The sequence below is a fragment of the Pseudopodoces humilis genome, chromosome 8 (genome assembly GCF_049639895.1).
Source record: "Pseudopodoces humilis isolate 2021_Gansu_Grassland_sample_001 chromosome 8, ASM4963989v1, whole genome shotgun sequence".
In the NCBI taxonomy this organism is placed as follows: Eukaryota; Metazoa; Chordata; class Aves; order Passeriformes; family Paridae; genus Pseudopodoces; species Pseudopodoces humilis.
The window spans coordinates 10563791-10581780 of record NC_142207.1 but is presented as its reverse complement, the minus strand read 5'-3'; the positions used below and the strand labels follow the sequence as shown (position 1 = coordinate 10581780).

At 42.4% G+C, this 17990-nt stretch overlaps 1 protein-coding gene across 2 annotated transcripts in view; it reads left to right on the top strand.

Moving 5' to 3' along the window:
* PDIA5 (protein disulfide isomerase family A member 5) overlaps positions 1-17990 on the top strand; it is a 98969-nt gene that overhangs the window by 21927 nt on the left and 59052 nt on the right. For both annotated transcript variants that reach the window (XM_088058508.1, XM_005519649.3), the window contains exons 4-7: positions 7083-7166; positions 7925-7970; positions 13563-13655; positions 14937-14997. In XM_088058508.1, coding sequence (XP_087914634.1) covers positions 7083-7166; positions 7925-7970; positions 13563-13655; positions 14937-14997 — 284 coding nt within the window. The remainder of the gene's footprint in view (positions 1-7082; positions 7167-7924; positions 7971-13562; positions 13656-14936; positions 14998-17990) is intronic.

The following is a 17990-nucleotide window of genomic DNA, read 5'->3' as shown; positions in this document are numbered from 1 at the left end:
CATTTTCCTGCATCCAGTAATTAATTTAAAGCATCCTCTAGCATCCATCCTCTCCATGCCTGTGGTCCAGCTAAAGGTTGTAAATGGGTGTACAAAGGGCTGCAGCATCTGTGTGCTCATGGGTGACATGTTCAAAACCTGCATTTTGGGGTTCTAGATTTGTATGAACTCAAAGACGGAGTAGTAGTCATCTTTTGTCCCAGGTTAGGACAGTGCTCCGCTGTGCCATGGTGTGGGATGAGAGAAGCTGCTGCTTTGCAAAGAAATTTGAGTGCTCGGTGGTTTTAGAAGTTCATGCAAAGCCTTTGGTAGTTCTTGTGAATGTGTTTACCTTATTTCTGTGCAGGTATGTGGGCTGCCAAGTGCCTCTTGCTAATTTATATTTCCATGGAAAGTACTGTTCATTATAATTTCTTGACTTACTGCAGGGGCTGGAGCTTATAATTTTTTCCCTTAATTGTTTTAGCTTAACGATATGATGATACATACATGTTACCTCTTTGTCTTGGTTTTCTTTCTGCTTTTCGGCTTGCTTCTCCTTGCCGTAAGAATTCATCTCATGGGTTTTAATTTTCAAAAAATACTTCTTTTTAATCTTATTCCTCTAGATCCTTGGCCTCTCTAATTGACTAATGGGCACAGGGAGTCGTTTATATTGGGTGACAAGTGGTGCTGGGTCTCCCCAGCACATGGATTATTCTGTTTGCATTCTTGGCACGTTCCAGGGGAACGTTTGGAGCAGAAGGCTGCAATCATCTGCAAGGTGATTGCAATCCCCCCTTGAAGGGGGATTTTTGCTGCATTCTAGGGGGTAAAATCAGGCCCTAAATTCACGTGGGACTCTGTCCTGTTCATCTGCTAATCCTTAAGTCTTTCCAGCAGTACATTTTCAGGTTTTGGTTTTCACTCTCCCCCATCCCTTAAAAGATTCAAGCTTTTCATGTGCCGCACTGTTTGACTGGTTCATTTGTTCCGTGCTGTGGAAACCTGTTGCTTTTGTTACTTGTTCTAGAAGATAATTTCCATCAGGAGCCCAGAATGGGTGCAAAACATTGCTTTGTTTTCAAGGCAAATCTTGTGTTTAAGCTTCCTGTGCTTATTACTTCTGCATCCGTTTCTCCTGCGTCCTTTTCCTATTTTGGTGCCTGTAGGTCCTTAAACCCCACTCAGGAGCAGAGTATCTAAGTGCCTTTCTGCACTGATGGCTGAGTATGGGTTTTCTGTTCAAGTAGGTGTAAGCCATTACAATCCAGCTCTTTGGAGAAGTGCAAGCCAGCGTGATGATTTGAGAAGTGATTTTTTCCCTATGATTTATTTTTTTTGTTTCTGATTTCAGATCAGTCTCAAGAGAGTTATGTAGGAGGGTGTGGGATCATTATAGAATATGAGGAGCCTTACAAATGACACACTGTTAGCAGCAGTGGTTGTGGCAGCTGCTGGCCTGGGATAGGAGGGAGAAGTGAGGATGATGGGGAGGTAAGGCAGTGCCTGCGGTATGAGGAGAGTTTTGCTAGAATCAATCTGTTTTCGTTTGGTCAGCAAAGTACACAAACTTCTGTACTGTAAATGGATCACACAGTCTTTGTTGGAGGGTGGAATCAATAACTACAAGAAGCATAAGTCAAAATCCCATATGGTCCCCAACAATGGCTAATAAATTCCCTTTTTTAATTTCAAAACCTCATAGGAGCACATCCAACTATAACTGTTAATGACTTCCTCTTTCAGACTAGGTTAACAAGTGCAAATGTGTTTCATATTTTTAGGAGGCTTGAGGAAATTTTTGCTACTAACACTTCTTTTGCTGTTTTTTTGGGGTCACAAGCTCAATTAGTTGTTTGGCAGGATCTCAACTCCATGCTTTCCCAGGATGTTCATCAGTCTGTTGACTGGAGAGTGTATTCTATGGAAGGTAGCCAGAGGGTATTGCAAAGGCTGTGCATTGGGCTGGGAAACGCTGTATGATAATTCACTTCTGATAGCTGGACTGAAATTGCAGTTGAACTTCCCTGAAGTTGTAACTGGAGTTCTCTGTGATCATTTTCACTATAACATAAAAGAATGAAAGTACCTGAACAATAGAGGCAAGAATGAGAGAACATGCTGGTAACAAGAAGACAGCTTTGACTGGTACCTTCCAAAGCTTTTCTAGTGTTGGGAGACTTTCTTTATAGTCAGTCTTGCTTTGTCTTTGCTGCATTCCCTTGCTCTTGGAGCCTGCTCTTTCTCCTTACCAGCTGTTGGGGCAGTGACAGTGTTTGTACACTCACTGATACAACAGAGCCTCCATTGCATTAGTCTACAGGCACAACTGTGATATAAGGGACTGCTGAAGCATAATTTATGTGGATTGTTGAGCCCTGTTTCAGATGGTGAGATGTACAGATAAAAGCAAATCTATTTAGAAATTGTGAGGTTTGTGGTTTGCATGTGGTTACATCATATGCTGATAGAGGAATGAGATAGTTTTTGTGCAGGCGCATTTACTGACCTGGTTACTTAAATTGGTTCTGTCAGCATTTTTATTAATTACTTTTCTTGTGCCTGGAAACCCTATAGTATGGGCAAAAAAGAAAGCAAGGGTGCACTCTTCATTGCAAAGTGTTAGGGGACGGCAGGGCAGTGCCATGGAAGTAATGTGGCCACACAGCACGTGCACACTCTGCTGGTTCATTGGCAACTGGAAACATGAACGTTTTGGGATGGCATTTTTGTCATTGCTGAAGAGGGGATTTGACAGTCATTTCAGATCCTTCCTCCCCAGAGATGGCTGTTCTCCCATCTTCATGAGAGGCCAATGGGCAGCATTACATAATAATGGAAACAATTAGGAAGCTGCAAAAGATGTTATTTGTACTCATGAAAGAGAATGGTGCTGAGGATGTTTGGTCTTACCATGTTCCTTTGGGACCTGACTGGACAATATTTGTATTTGCCCCAAGGAGGGGGTTTTGCACTTCCACCTCCAAGCACCATTCTTGGGATCCATCCATCTTGGACTTGTTTTAGATTTAGAAACTATGTGGACTTAACTGCAGCAAAACTCCTGGGTCTTATTTTGTGTTCCTTCTGTCCAGCTTTACCTTCTGTTCTTTCTCTGCAAATTACCTTGACACATTGCTGCAAAACCCTTTCTCTGTGTTGCTCCTCCTGCCACTGGGGACTGCCATGAGTGCCCAGACCTATGGGCACTCCTGGACAGGCAGAGCATCTTGTGCCACTCCTAAGGAATGGCTGTGACACGTCCCCCTCAGGAGCTGGCTGCACTGGGAGTGAGACAAAGGAGGCCAGATCTCCTTCATGGGTCCCTCGCTGCCCTCCTGCCCTGGTAACAGCTGGCTGCCTGTGCTGAGGGATTATTCATGCATGCTAATGCTGATGAGGGACCTCAGAGGTTTACAGGGAGTGCTCCAGTTGGGCTTCCTGCCAGCTCCATCGTAACCCCCAATGGCAGAAACACATCCAGGTAGAGGAGATGGGGATGTGAATGGGAAGGGGTGAAGTTTGCACGCAATCTTTGCAACGCACGCTACCTTTATTGTTATTTAGACTTCTTGCTTAGGTCAGCAAGTTCATTTCATTCTTCTTTTTACCAAGCTGTCATATGTCTTCACTTCTCCAGCAAAGGCATATTTTGGAGCCCTGGTTTGGTTCTGTGGAAGGGAAAGAGTAGAGGACATGCCTGTGGGAGTGGAAGGAAGCTGTGCCGTTGTGCCACTTAAAGTTTGACCTTATTCCCACATAGACAGCTGTTGGTTAGGTCCTTGTGGTATTGAAAGTAGGTTGATGTTTTGGATGATTTTCCAGGGAGATAGTGCTGGATTATTGTAGGACTGCCTGCAAGGGTTCCTTTGTCAGTAGCACAGCGGGGACCTGCCAGGGTTCAAATTGCTCTGGACAGAAGTGTCAAGAGGCAGCCAAGGATGGCTGCTGGGGACACATTACTGATCTCATCCTCAGAACAGTATTTCCCAAGCCTAATGCCTTTTCTGGAGTGGCTTGACCTGGGTTGGTGGAGTGCTGATTTTGGGGGTAGTTTCTGGCTTCTTAGGTTGTGGTTTGTTGGGTTTTTTTCTATTACTTTTATTTCCTGTTTTGGTTTTGTTGGGTTTTTTTTAAACTTTTAGTCATTATAACAAACTCTTACACTGCCTCTTCAAGTGATATAATTAAATTGCAAGAACTGGAGTCTTAATTACCCTCTCCCATGTGAGAGTTGAGGAGCTCATCTTCAGAGAGAGGCTGCTGGCTGAGATTCAAAAGAGACAAATCTTAGAGCAGGCTGCATGTGTGCTGATATTTACTGTTATTAAGAATAATGGTCATTACCAAGTGATATCAGAGCAGGTTGCTCTCTTGCAGGTTGTTGTTGTTTGTAAGTGAAGGCAAAAGGAAAAGCAGACAGGTCCATCTCTGCCATTTCTGTACATCTCCTTTTTTGCTTTTTCCAAATAATTGTTAGCATAGCATCTAAGCTGGTGGGTCTGGCATGTGCAAAAATCTGCACTGATGCATGAAAAAATTACTGATACATATTTACACATTGCCTACTCTTGGAATTTGCTCCTCTTGTATCCTGTGCATCAGTGCAGATAACCTGCATAAACAGGCTTAACTCTCAATGCAGTGGTGCAGAGAATTTGCCCACTAAATGGTAGGAGACATACTGGAGCAAACTGCTGCTTTCTTTCCTGTGATAATGTCTGTGCATTCGGGCAGCTGTGTGAATCTCTGCAAATGGAGAAATCCTGAAAGCAGGGCACACTTAGATCCAGTGAAATAGCTATTCTTATCTTTCTTTTTTTTTTTTCTTATAGAAACTCATGCAAACAGAAAATGAATTGCTAGGAGTTGCTAGCTGCTTACTCACAGGTATAGCTCAGTAGTAATGCTTTGTAGCTTTTTTTCCACCATAAACCTTGCAGAATATTAGTATACATTCAGATCTCTAAATGACACATAAGGGAAAATTACACTTTCTTCCCCATATAGTTAGAAATTGCACCAAATAAGTGGTAGAACAGGCACAGGATTCTCTTGATACCCAGTTTAGTCCTCTGTGCCAGAACAATTGTCTGCACATCTTGGGGTTTCACAGATCCTGTTGCTGAGGTTTCAGCATTACACTTGTTCACATCAAGCACCTAACATTTGTCTTGGCAAAGCTGAGATAGCCACAGAGACACCTGCACACTGGAAACATTTGGGAGTGTCTAGAAGAGCACTTATAAATGTTGATTGTCATGACTGTAGTTAACTGCCCAGACTCAGCTGCAGCAGGGCCACAAAACCTCTGAGCCTCTGAGTCTGTCTGGGGTAAGACACAAGGATGATTCGAAACTGGTATCCTCTCTGGAGATCCCTTAACTTTCGAGTCATTTAGGTTTAGCCCATGGGAACACTGGAGAACTGCAGAGGAGAGCAGACAGAATGTTTCTGACCCCTGGGTTTGATGTTGCTGCAGGCTTTTTGTATGAACTCCATGTGGCAAACACAGTTTTTTGGCATAACTCCAAATCCAGGGCATTTGTTCCATAGTCTGATTTTGTAACAAGGAGACGTGTCCACACTATTCAGTTCTCAAGCTCAGCTCTCCAGCCTCCCAGAGATGCAAAAAGAGTGTTTATGAGTTACAGTGATGTGAAAATGCAAAATTGACATGAATTCAGTAAGACTCTTCAGATAAATACACTTCTGTTCAATTGAGATTACAAGTGCTCCTTCCTGGTGTGGTAGTTGTGTGCTTTGTTAGTTCCTTAAAATGCTCATTTCTATCTTCAGCATAATACTCTGATTTTGCTGCATGTGCCCATGGCACATTCCTCCTTATTTCCATGTACCATAAACATTTGGGAAGTTTCCACTAAGGTGCATTCTCACTTGCAGCTCACTGTGAACCTGGTGTTTGTTGTTCTTCACATTTGTAGAAAGACAGCTGGAGAACATTGGGAGAATTAGCACCAGTGCTGGCAATGACACTTAATTTGGTGGGGCTCTTGCAAGCCTTGCATCTTGTTGACTCTAATCAGTTTAAACTTGATAGGTTTTCAGTGTTTTCATTTTCTAAATTGATTTTTCTGCGTAAAAGCTACAAGTTGTCCTTTGCTGGGAACAAGTTTCCGAGCTGTTTAATCTTGCTGTTTGTCAATGCAGATGAACAGCCTTGTCAATGTGAATCATCCTCTTTTCTGTTTCGCTCATCTCCCCAGATCTTTGACCAACTTCATATTCACTTCAGCTTGAAGTCTCCTTATGGCTCACTCCTGCACTGTTTAGGAGAGCAGTTAGGCCATGAAGACCCTTTACCTGCCCACTGAAACAAATGTATTTGCAGTTCTCTCCCATGACCCTTCTCTCTTCTTCAAGTCAGCCTGATCTGGTGCTGGAGGCAATTCAGTCTTCTTCCACTGGAAGACCACCTCCAGCAGGTCTGTCTGCTGATACCTCCCTCCTTCTTTAAGGGCTGTTTTTAACCTCTACTTTCCAGATGTGGCTCCAGGACACATCTTTCATACCTAGAATGAATGGGGTTGCTGGGTTTGGGGCTCCAAAATTTCAGGGCTTTTTTTGTTTTCTGCAGGACCTTTTTAAGGCTAAACACATGTGATTTGGACTTGGACATACCATGAACGTGGGGTTTTTTGGGGTTTTTATTATCTTCTGCCAAAAAGCTGACCTGCTCTTTCCTTTTGAATCTTTTCACAAACAGTGTTCTTTGACCACCACCCTAACAGTAGCATGATCTTACTGAAATTTGACTTACTAAATTTTATGTTAATCTCATGGACAAGATCAGCTCAGGTCCTTGGACATGCTGAAATGAGCTGCTTCTCTACTGGTCAGGGCTTGGCTTTGGAATGTAAATTTAACACAGTTCACTGTGTCCTGACCAAGCAAACAGAGAAATTAAATTGACTAATGGAGCTTTTCACAATGCTTTTCACAAACTTAGCCAAACAGCTTCCAAATTACTGTTAGTTTGAATTAATTACTGGTGAGGAAGCACAGCAATGAGTTCTCAGAACTGAATGCATTTGATTTTCTTTTTTGGTAACCTTTCTTCCAATATGTGTTTTTTGCAGTGATACTGAAAGCCGAAAATTATGCAAGAAGATGAAGGTAGATCCTAATTCAAAGGAGAAGGGAGTGGATTTACTCCATTATAAGTGAGTGCTGGGCTGGGATTTGTAGTTCATGATTGTTGATGCTCCCCATTAAGAGTGCTTATTCTTTCAGCCCTATGCTGCTGTAGCATTAAGGTGATTTTTTATCCTATGAAATTAATTGCTGTTTCTTCAATTTGCAAGCATGTGTTATGACAGAAGTTGAGTTAAATTTATTCTGCTCTTGAACAGAGAACACTAAAAGCATAAGCAGGGCCAGGGAGAGATGTCCAGTGTACTAAAACTGTCTAGTGCATAGGGCTGATGCCTGAGATTTGAGTTCTCTTGCTTTCTGTCACCTGCCTGCTGGCATGTGCCTTGGATGAGTTGCTTCACCTCTCTTGCCTTTCTGACTTGAGATAGTGCTTCATAATGTGAGTGGAGAAAGGCAAGTGTTGTGAGACAGCAAGAGATTTTTCTTCCTGAAAATAATAGGAGCGGGAGTACTGTTAGGTACACCAAGTAGCTGCATCTCCATCTCCAAAGATCATGCTTTAGTAAATAATCTTGTTAAAGTGTCAGGGAGGAAATTGTTTACTGGGAAACTGTTTTCTTTACACTGGTTTGCACCCTCCCTTTTTTCTGCCTCTTGTTCTTCCCCACCCCAACCCCCTTAAATTACTGTACTGTAAATTCTGCTTAGTTTTGTGACTTCAGGAGGATAATGTTATTCTGGTTAGCGAGAAGTCAGGAAGAGCAGCTGTATGAATTCCAGTAATGTTACTGTAAGTTAACTCTATTCCCCACTCCTCGTTTAACAGGGACGGTGCATTTCATACTGCATATAACAGAGCGGTCACATTGAAGGTAAATTCAAATATTCCATTATTATTATTCTTTTGGTTTTGCTAGATGTGGGTGAGACATTTGTGGATTAAAAACAGGTTTTGATATTTTTTCATGCTGAAGGCATGAAAGGGAGGGGATTAATCTTCATAAACAGCTGTCAGAATGGCCTAAAGGTTTTTGTGTGCCTACGTGTCTGTCAACCACAGATCCAGGAAAATAGTTCATTATTTAAATGATTGACTCTATGTTGAATTGGAAAGTAAATTGCAAGTTAACTTACACACTGGTAGCAAATAAGGGTTTTCTTGTTTTGATTACAAGGTGCTCTTTGTGGTAGTATAACTAAAAGTATTAGCTGATACTGCATTTTGATAAGGAGTTCTCCGAGGTTCTTAGATTGTGTATTTATAAACTTTAAAGAGAGCTGAGTGGCCTTATCTTTTATCAGATTGTGGAACCACAGCTCCTATGAAAGTGCTTTGAGTGTATCAGGTATAAAATGACCTTTCTTCTTTCCTGGCAAATCTTGACATAAAGCAACGGAAGGCAACGTTCTGTGGGAACATTGGGAAGCGAAGGCATGAGGCATGATACGAATGTGTAGATCCAGATGATTGTGGAAAGAAATGGTGGACTAAAAGCACAGTACACAGGCCAAAAGTGTGCAGCTTTCCTTTGCAAAGCCCTGGTGAAGTGCTGGGAGTATCCTGACCTGAGGAGCCCTGCAATGACTTGGCTTCCAGAAATCACTTCTGTCCAGCTTTGATGCCCAGTTCCTCTTCCTCCTCCAGCAAACCCAAGCTCTGCATAGTCATTGGTCTTTTGAAGGCTTAATGACATCATCCCAGGTTTATATAATTCCATGTACTCCTCCTTTCTGACTTGTTCAGGGGATCGCCCTGGAATGGAGGAAAGCCTGTGTGAGATGCTGCATGAACCTGAGTCTGCCAGAGTACCTGTTCCTAAATGCACTTGCTCTGGACCTTGCTTTTGCAGCCAGAGTTAGAGAGTATCTCATGAGGGACTGTCTTGGAAGTGTGCTCTGACTTGAATTCGTTCAGTCTTCACTTAAGGCTGTGATGCAGATTTGTCTGAGATGGAGAAGGTAGGGCCATTTATCTTCCCATCTCCTGTAGCAGAAATCTTGCCTGGAATTAGGAAGAGCAGTGTTAAATACCCAGCTCAGTCAGCAGCTGCCTAAACCAGCTTCTGTACTTAGGGAGGAATTACAGCTGGTGATTATTTTTTCCTTTGTGGTGGGTGATGGGTTAAGGGAGATTTGCTAGTTGTCTAAATTTGGGTGATTTGAACAATACATGAGGTGTCTGTCCTGCCCTCCATAAAGTGCTGCAACCAGGAATTAGTGCTGTGACTCTTCCTTACAGATCAGATCAAGTGGAAAGCACCTGCAGTGCTCCAGGGAGCATTGGGTGGAGAGGCAATCATGGCACAACAGGAACCAGATCGTTTATTCCTTCAGCTGTTTTGTGATGAGCATTTCACCCTTCCCTTTTGCCCTCCCTGCTGGGAAGAAGAAAGCAGCATCCCATGAACAGGGATGTGGGATTTCATTGTGTGTGGAAGAGGGATTTTGAGGCTCCCTCACTCTAGAGGCTCCAGTCCTCAATTAACTGACCCTGTGAAATGAGCCAGTAATGATTTACAGGTGGGGCAGTGGATCAGATCTGGGCAGTGATCAAATAATTCAGCTGTTTGCTTGTTCTGCTGCTCACAGCTGCCTGGATATTTTCTGTATTTCTCCCTCTGTTCCACTTCTCCCTGTTTTCTTCTGTTGAGCCAGTGACCTTTGTTTCTGTCTCTTAGCTGTGTTTGTCAGGAGTTTCCCAGTACACACAAACAGAGAGGAGCAGAGCAACACCATTACATAGGGTATCATACTCATTTTATGGACAGGTGGACACACTGAAGAACAGGGAGATTAAAGGATTTGTTTCGCATCATTCAGCAAACTTGTGGCAATAAAACTCGGATCTTCTTTCCAGACATCTAGCGGACATATTAATATATGTATGACATTTTGGAGAATGATGGACACACAGCTCTGAAGAACTGTAAAAGGATTCTTTCTGGAGTAATCAGCAGTTCCATAGATGTGGCTGATCCAGCTGATACTGTACTCAGGTTTTTAGAAAAGCTTTTCATTTCTTAAAGTAACTAAATCCTTATGTAATTAGCAGAAATGCCCTTGTGGTTTCACTGTTAGAAAAAGGAGGAATAAAGAATAGCTCAGTGTTCACAGTAGGGGGAAGTTACTTGGCAGTCAGAACCTCCTGCTGCTGAGACCTGTGTTAAGATCTGAGCAGTTTGGGGTATCTAGGAAAGGGAGATGGAAGGCAAGAGAATAAAATTCAGTGATGCAAAATTATTAGGAATCGTTTAAAAAATATGTTTCAAATTCTTTGCAGAAGAGCTTACTAAAAAGGACAGCTGGAGGAAATTCCAGTAGATATTTCTGTAACTGTGAGTAGCTTAAAAAAGGGAGTGATTAGTTTTGGGTTTTTTTTTTTTGCAAATTTGAGGGCAAACAGTGGCATTTTGGGATGGCTGCTTTGAAACAAATAACCACAGTGTTAAAAAAAAGAATTGGAACTAGTAGCTACATATTGTGAAAGCCAAGAATTTAAAAGTCTGAAAAACAGTTTTAGATAGTTATAAGAGATGGATCCATTGATAGTTAGAAAGCACAGAGGTCCATATACAACAGCTGGTGCAGAGTCCATAAACTTAATTTCTTTTTACCAGAAATTGAGAATATGTGCCAGTGTAAGCTATATCAGAGCTATAAGTACTAGTCTGTCCTCTCCTCAAGTAGCTGTAGTCATCTGCTGTTGAAGACCTAAGCTTAGATCAGTCTTTGATCTTACCTGAAATGTCTGTTCACCTGTTGCTTTAGCCACATGATGTCTAATTGTCAAGAGAGCCACAGTGCCAGTATCCGGGCTGTGTTTATTACATGGTGAAGCCTTTTCTGGAGTATAAAGTACAGGGAGAGTTTTACCTTTCTTCTAAAATGGAGAAAACTCACTGAAGTACAAATCTGCTTAGTACTAGCAAAGGGAATAGACCAACTCAATAAATTGGTCCTGCTCTAAACCTTGAATCCTTTTCAAGCTGGCTGTTGTAAAGCGTGTATGTGTGAAATTGAGGCAGGTCTTGTTATTAGCATCCTTACTGCATGATACTTCAAAGGAGTGAAAAGCACAAGGATGTGTTTGTGTATATTTTCTTTCAGGTTAAAACCTAGGACCATGTATATGATTATGGATCATCTCTCCTGTTAAAAATTGCTTGTTTTTAGCAGCATGTGCTGGATGAAGCATGTCCTGTACTCTGCTGAATCAAGGTTTAAGGTTCAAAGCTGGCACAGCTGGCTACAGCCCATGGTGCCTCTGTCCATGCCGTGGGGTCAGACAGGTCCTGACCGTACTACGGCAGGACTGGGTTCTACAAAACCGGGGCTGCTGTGCCCTGGACCTTGCTGTGCCCCCTAGCACAGCAGCCTGGAGACAACTGCTTTTCTGTGATTAGAGAATGCTGTGGTTTGTTTGGGTGTTGTTCTTCCCTGTTTCAAGTAAGAGGGGAAGCTCTCTTTGCTGCATGAAGAATTGAGAGCAAGGCTATGTACAGCCTACTCCTGCCAGAAGACATTACATGTCTAATTTTTTTTTGTCTCGGCTGAGAGGGAGAGGCTGGACAAATTAAATCTCTTTAATCCCCCATTCTCTAACCACATCTGTTTCTACATGGCTGAATTTGCCATGCAGGAATTCTTGAAACTAGCAGAGTCAATTACACTCATTAGCCATTCAAAATCTTGACCCCCTTTCCTCCTCTCCAGTGTATAGTTCAGGTCTGTGCATGCTGAGGGTGAGCAGAACTTGATGCAGCTGTCCTAAAGGTAGAACATCTCTGCTGTTTTGTCCTCATCTTCCTTTTCTCCATATATTATTAGTCTTCTTAGGATGTCATTTGGGATGTTAATGCCTCTAAGTCTACAGCTTTTTATATTGTAACTCCATTGTAAATTACTTGATTTAATTTTTTTTTCCCTAACTAGCTCCTTTCCCTGATAATGCCACGGTAAAACAAATTTCTTCTGGAAGCATTTGTCATCTTCACCCGTTAGATCCTTTATACTGTGTTTTGGTTGCTGTCTGGTGAATGATACATGCTGCCTCTTGTGATAAGACAGATCTTTTCAATATTAGCTGTGCAAGCAGACAGAAACATAAATGCAATAAATGGATCCTGCTGTAAGCTCTGAATCCTCCTGAGCCTTACAGTGCCAACTGAGAGGCAGGAAAATGAGCTGAACTCCCCTCTCTGTTGATATACTGTTGGGATGTTGTACCACAGCAGCCCCACCAAAGGTAGAAAGGCAGCAGAAATGTCTCCGAGACCATTCCAGTGATGGGACGTGCAGTGCTGCCAGCCTGCTCCTGAGAAAGTGGAGTACACACCCAGGGTTTTAGATAAGTAGTCTTGGTGTGTATTAGTATATCTCAGTGCTGTGGCAGCTTCATCCACTCACAACTCACACTGAAGGAAGCTCCTCAGGGACCTGTGTTCCTGGTGTGGCAGAGATCCTGTACGGGTATGGACACAAACATACAAGCAATGCCATAGAGAAAGCAGTGGGGTCATTCTGAGCAGTGAATAAACATGGAATACCAGGTACTATGTTTTCTAGAGCACAGACATCTGAGGATAAAAGTGATCTGTGAGGATAAAAGGCCTGTGTTTGCATGTACAGCTGGAAACAGGGAGTAGTGTGACTGCCAGAATCCATGGAAAGTATCTTATTGATTTAGGAGGGCTGGAGTTTCCTTCAGGTTCAGGTTGAAATTAGAGCTATCAGAGTATATTTCCTTATGGTAAAGAGAGCGTATCTCTGGTCTGCTGAAAGGGATTTTTGGTTGCATACGAGTCAGGTAAAGCAGTTACAAAGTAGGTGTACTTGGTTTGCTGAATGTGGGAGCTGCAGAATCCTGGGGTTTTGTGTTTCCCACTTCGGTCACATTTGCTTCTTATTCTCATACTTGAAATTGCGTTCAACAGATTTTTTTAGGTAGGTGGGTCCCACAGGGAGCTGCTGGTGGATTATTCTTCCTTTGACCTGTTTGATCTGTGTGTTCATTTGCTTTTGCTCACAGGAAGTATCAGTGTGCCCTTCAGCTAGTCCTGTTACTCAGATACAGTGAAGGGCACGGGAGCCTGACCTCCATATAGAGAAGTCTTTCCTGGTAATCCAGGGACTCACTGTGGAAAGTCTAGTACCATTGAAAGAGCTCTCTGAAGAATCCTTGAAGCTGTTCTTTCTGTGCTGGTCCACTTCACTCTGTTTTCCCCAGTTTTATAGTGGGAGTTGGAACTGATAAGTTGGAATACCAGTTATGATGAAGGTACACACCCATGAATCACTTGGTTCTGAAACAGGAGATTTGTGCTAATCTGCATTAGAGCAAATGAATATGAGCAGAAGTGCAAAGGCACTAATTGGATGGGGTTTACATCACAGCATGGATTTGAGATTGGATGTCTCATGATTTCCATGATTTTTTGAAAGCTTTTTTCCCCTGTTCATTACAGTCTATGGTGGCCTTTCTCAAGGATCCAGAAGGTGCTCCACTGTGGGAAGAAGATCCTGAAGCCAAAGATATTGTGCATGTGGACAGTGAAAAGGTACATTACCTGGATAGGCATCCTGTTCTTTTATAAATATATGGGATGAAGGGAGTGTGTATGTTTGTATTAACTCTTAGTGAAACACCATTATTTCGTTTCTTTGGGAGGGAAGTTTAAAGCACTCAGCCTGTTTGAAGTGATTTGACAACTTTTGTGGGTTGTGATAACTGTAAAGTCTTGTGCTTCCTACCTTCCTCTGCCCTGCATGTGGTCATGACCTCAGGGTCCTGGCCCTGCCTGCGGTCTGGACCTCAGCTAGCTACGCAGCAAGTGTCAGAGCTTGTGGGTGCTGTGGGGGCACAGCCCTCCCTCTTTGTCTCAGGGAAGTAGAGCAGCTTGCAAGGCAAATTGCTGCTCTTCAAACTCCAGGTTGTCATTAAACCTTGGGTTCCCTCATGTGCCTCAGGTTAGGAAGTGTGAAGCAGGAAGAAAGATCCAGCTTGAGATCCAGATCTTGAGGGATTTAACTTGGTACAGTAACTGTCCTTTCAGTGTTAAGTGGGAAAGCAGAAAATGTGATGAAACTACCTTAAAAAGCCAGTGCCACCACAGTTACTCATTATATTCTTTCTAATGTAATCAGCTTGGTCTTTTATATTATTTTTCTACTCTATAGATTTTTTAAACTTTAATTGATTGGACTCTAGCTGGTATTTTGTAAAAGGCTTTTTCAATTTTCTGGCTTTCATTTTTAATATTAGAAATGGTTATTCTGACATTCAGTTTTTGTAGGAAGATTAATTTTTAATGTTCACCCTCTGTACTCTATTACAAGGTTTCCAAGGGTTGCATTCAATTTGAAAACTTCATCTAGTTTTCTATCATGCTGGTACTGAAAAATCCTTTTCGCATGGCATCTCATAGGTTTGGCAAGGTTTCATAGTGTGAAAACTGAACTTGTTTTGTTATTATTGAGTCTGACTTTTTGAATTGCAGTATGGATTTTGGATGTGTCAGCGAAGAAAGAGTTTCCAGGTAGAGATTCTGCAGTGAGAATGAACTACACCTTGGAACTTCCACATATTAATAGTGAAGATACTAGTCTAGGATATTCAGCAGATAGCTGAATGTATAATCAATTTTGCCATCTTCTTTCAAGTTAAAATTGAGCAAGGAAAAAAAATTAGTCCTGTTAGGAAAGATGAGCCCTTTCCCCTCAGATAAATGAGCCTGTGTTCTATGAATACATATATTAGTTTTTTTAAGTTGTAGTACAAATAATAAGAGATGTCATTGAGTATAAGTGTGTTTTTTTATTTTTTTTGATTTGTTCACTAGGAATTGAGAAGGCTTCTGAAGAAGGAAGACAAGCCCCTAATGATGATGTTCTATGCCCCATGTAAGTAGCCCAGCATGTCCTGCCATCTCTTTCCCCCTTCTCTGACGAATGTCCAAGTCTGACTAGAAGCTTCACTAATAATACCATCTTATGCCACCTTTCTCATTCAGCTCCTTGTGTTGTTCTGCCTGTTTGTCCTCAGTTTTTTTCCTGGTTCTTCATCACTTGTATCCCAGTCTTGTCTCTTTCTCTTGTGATGATGACTCTTGCTCAATGTTCTTTTAAGCAGCTGCTTTCTATAATTTTGTTACCTGTTGTCCTTTCTAGATTTATGCTGCACAGAACAGAAACATTGTGTGCTGCAGGCAGAGGGAACAGTGCAGTTGTCAGGAGTAGGACTGTTGTTCCTGCTCCATCCCAGAGACATCCTCCTACATTGGCAGGGCTAACTCAAATGTGAGTGGAGTTTCAGGAAGAGGAGAGCACATTGGAGTCTCTCCATTTCTTTTGTGACCTTGACCTTGTATTGCTGCTATCTTGTCATTGCATTGGCAGCTTGCTCCTTAATGTTGCAGATTTACAGATGCTTTTTTGAGCTTCCTGGTGACTGCTGTGTGAGAGGCTTTCCAGCTCTGCTAAGCAAGATTGTGTTGCACTTGAGTTGTTGCTCAGTTCAGGAAGCAGGGAGGCCGTGAGAAGGGAGTAATTGTATGACCTAAACTAGGAAAGCCTCCCAGCAGTGCCCTAGTAGGGAAGTTGATGTTAGGTACCACAATTTGCTGGCTGATTCTCTTTAAAACTTGTGTCCCGTGGCAGCATTATCTAGTGTTCCTCAGTGTATTTTCTCTTGTAATTACTTCCTGAAACACCAGTCTACCTTTTTATTCTCATCTGGGCACTGCCAATATGGCCAAAATTGCCCAAGACTTAGTTTGATGCATCACAAAGAGGATGATTTTTCTTTAAATTAAATCAGTTGTGGCTCTGTGCCTTCAGACTCCTCAGTGGTGTGGTTCTGTGTGGCCTAGAGTGGTGTGTGGCTGTTCCCAGTAGCTTTGGGTCAGCAGGAGACGATATGGCTGCTCTGCTGTAAATCGTCCCTTCGGGCAGAGTTGGGCTGCACAGTGCTTTCACAGTTTACCTGTATCAGGAATAATTGTTTTCCACAACCGAATCTCTTTCTGAAATGTGCCTTATCTTAACCCTTCGTTCTCTTTGAACCGTTCCCCCAGAAACTCTCCTCCTTCCAGTTTCTCTTCTTTGAAGTGGCAAAACACCTGCTAGTTTTCAGTACTGTAGTACTTGTGCTGCTTTCCAAACTGCTGTGAAGGAAGTCTACTTGTGAGTTTTTTTTTTCTTCCTCTGATTTCTGTTTGTAACTCCCTCATCTTTTATTTAACACACAAGACCTTCTGAATTAGTTGTTCAAATTTTATTTACTTGCTCCTTTTACTGGAGACAGAATACATCCAGCAGTTGCAATAAAATAGAGGCTTTGAGCAGCTGAAATTATTGGTTACATACAGGTGTTACCTTTCATAACTGGGAACAGCAAATCAAGACTGGTCACTGAAAGAAATTCTGCTTTTTATTACTTGTAAGGGAGGTCTTTGGCACGAGAGGACATCAGAGGCTTTGTCTGGGAGGCTGTGGGGAAGACAGCTGCCTTATTTCTCTGCTTTGTTGGAAGCAGGGGCTTGAGATTCATTGTGGAAAATTGAGAAGAAATGGGCTCTTTCATTACGTACCGGTGCAGAGGGAGATGAAAGCAACTACAGACTTAGATGTAGTTACTTTAATATTTCAGGAATGCTTGGTCTGGGTAAAACAACTCAAAGCAAAGGCTTGGTTTCCTCAGAAGATACTGCCTGTCATTTGCAGACCTTTCACTGTACTTATGGGCCTATATTAGAAAGTCAGGCAGCACTAAAGATGAAGTATTAGATATACTTGAAGGCATTCAAATTTATTTGTAGTTAACTCTGTCAAAGAAGACTCCTGCTGGAGACTGTCTGGATTTGGCAACAAGAAGGAGCTGTTTATAAATGTGATTGAAAACAAGGGTTTAAAAACGAAGCTGTTAACTAGTGGAAACGCTAATCTGTATTTAATTAAGCTCCCCCTTTTGGGACGAAATACAAGAAGAACAGAAAAAAAATTTATTTTTGAGGTTCCCGTTTTATGCCTCTCAAGGGGTATATGTGGCTTGGCAGCATCCTGAACAATATAACCCAGAAATACGAGGACAGGAGAGGGTGTACTGAAACGTGGGTTTGGGATTGGAGTAGCAAGTTTGAGGCAGAGGCAGAACTGGGAAGAGGAGGGTGATAGGGGTGATGGCTGGGTGGAGGAGGCTGGTGTGTGCCTGTGCTCTAGAAGGTACTCCAGGGAGGAGTAAGAGAGTGAACAGGGGAAGATAGGGAAATCTGCTGGAGGACTTAAGGGCCTGAAGCTCCTGAGGAGAGAAAAAATAGAGGATTCAGAAGATGATGTCTGTCAACTCACAACTTTTGATGTCTGTCCAGTGGTTTGAATGAAGCTGCAAGACCTCAATGGCCCTTAAATGAGTGGTCTGTGCCCACCAATAAATTGTCATTTTGACCAGCACTAATTTAGCAACTTCATTGTCAATTTGAGCAGAGAGATCAAAGATGGAAAGACCACAGAAACAAGAACTCTCCTTTGTCAGATTAAAAGATGTTCTTTTCCAGGCATGCTGATGTGATCCTAAACGAATGGCTGTTCCTCCTTTCTGGAAGATATTTTCAAAACTGTTAGTCAGAACAGAAGTGTTGACTACTGTCCCGTGGTGGACTGAGAGTTTCCACACTAAGTGTCTGGCGTGCTTGGCTCCAGCTACCTTTCTTCCATGCTGTCTGTACTCCTGCCCCTTCCCATCTGCATGCACAGATTTTACTTGGCAGGGGTGAAACTACTGCTTACAAGGTGATTTACTGCTAATCTACTTAGCACTGCAGAGGATCATCAAACTGCTCTCTCTCAGCACACTCCAACTATACATTGGTGGACTTCCTCACTCGCCCTTTGTCTTT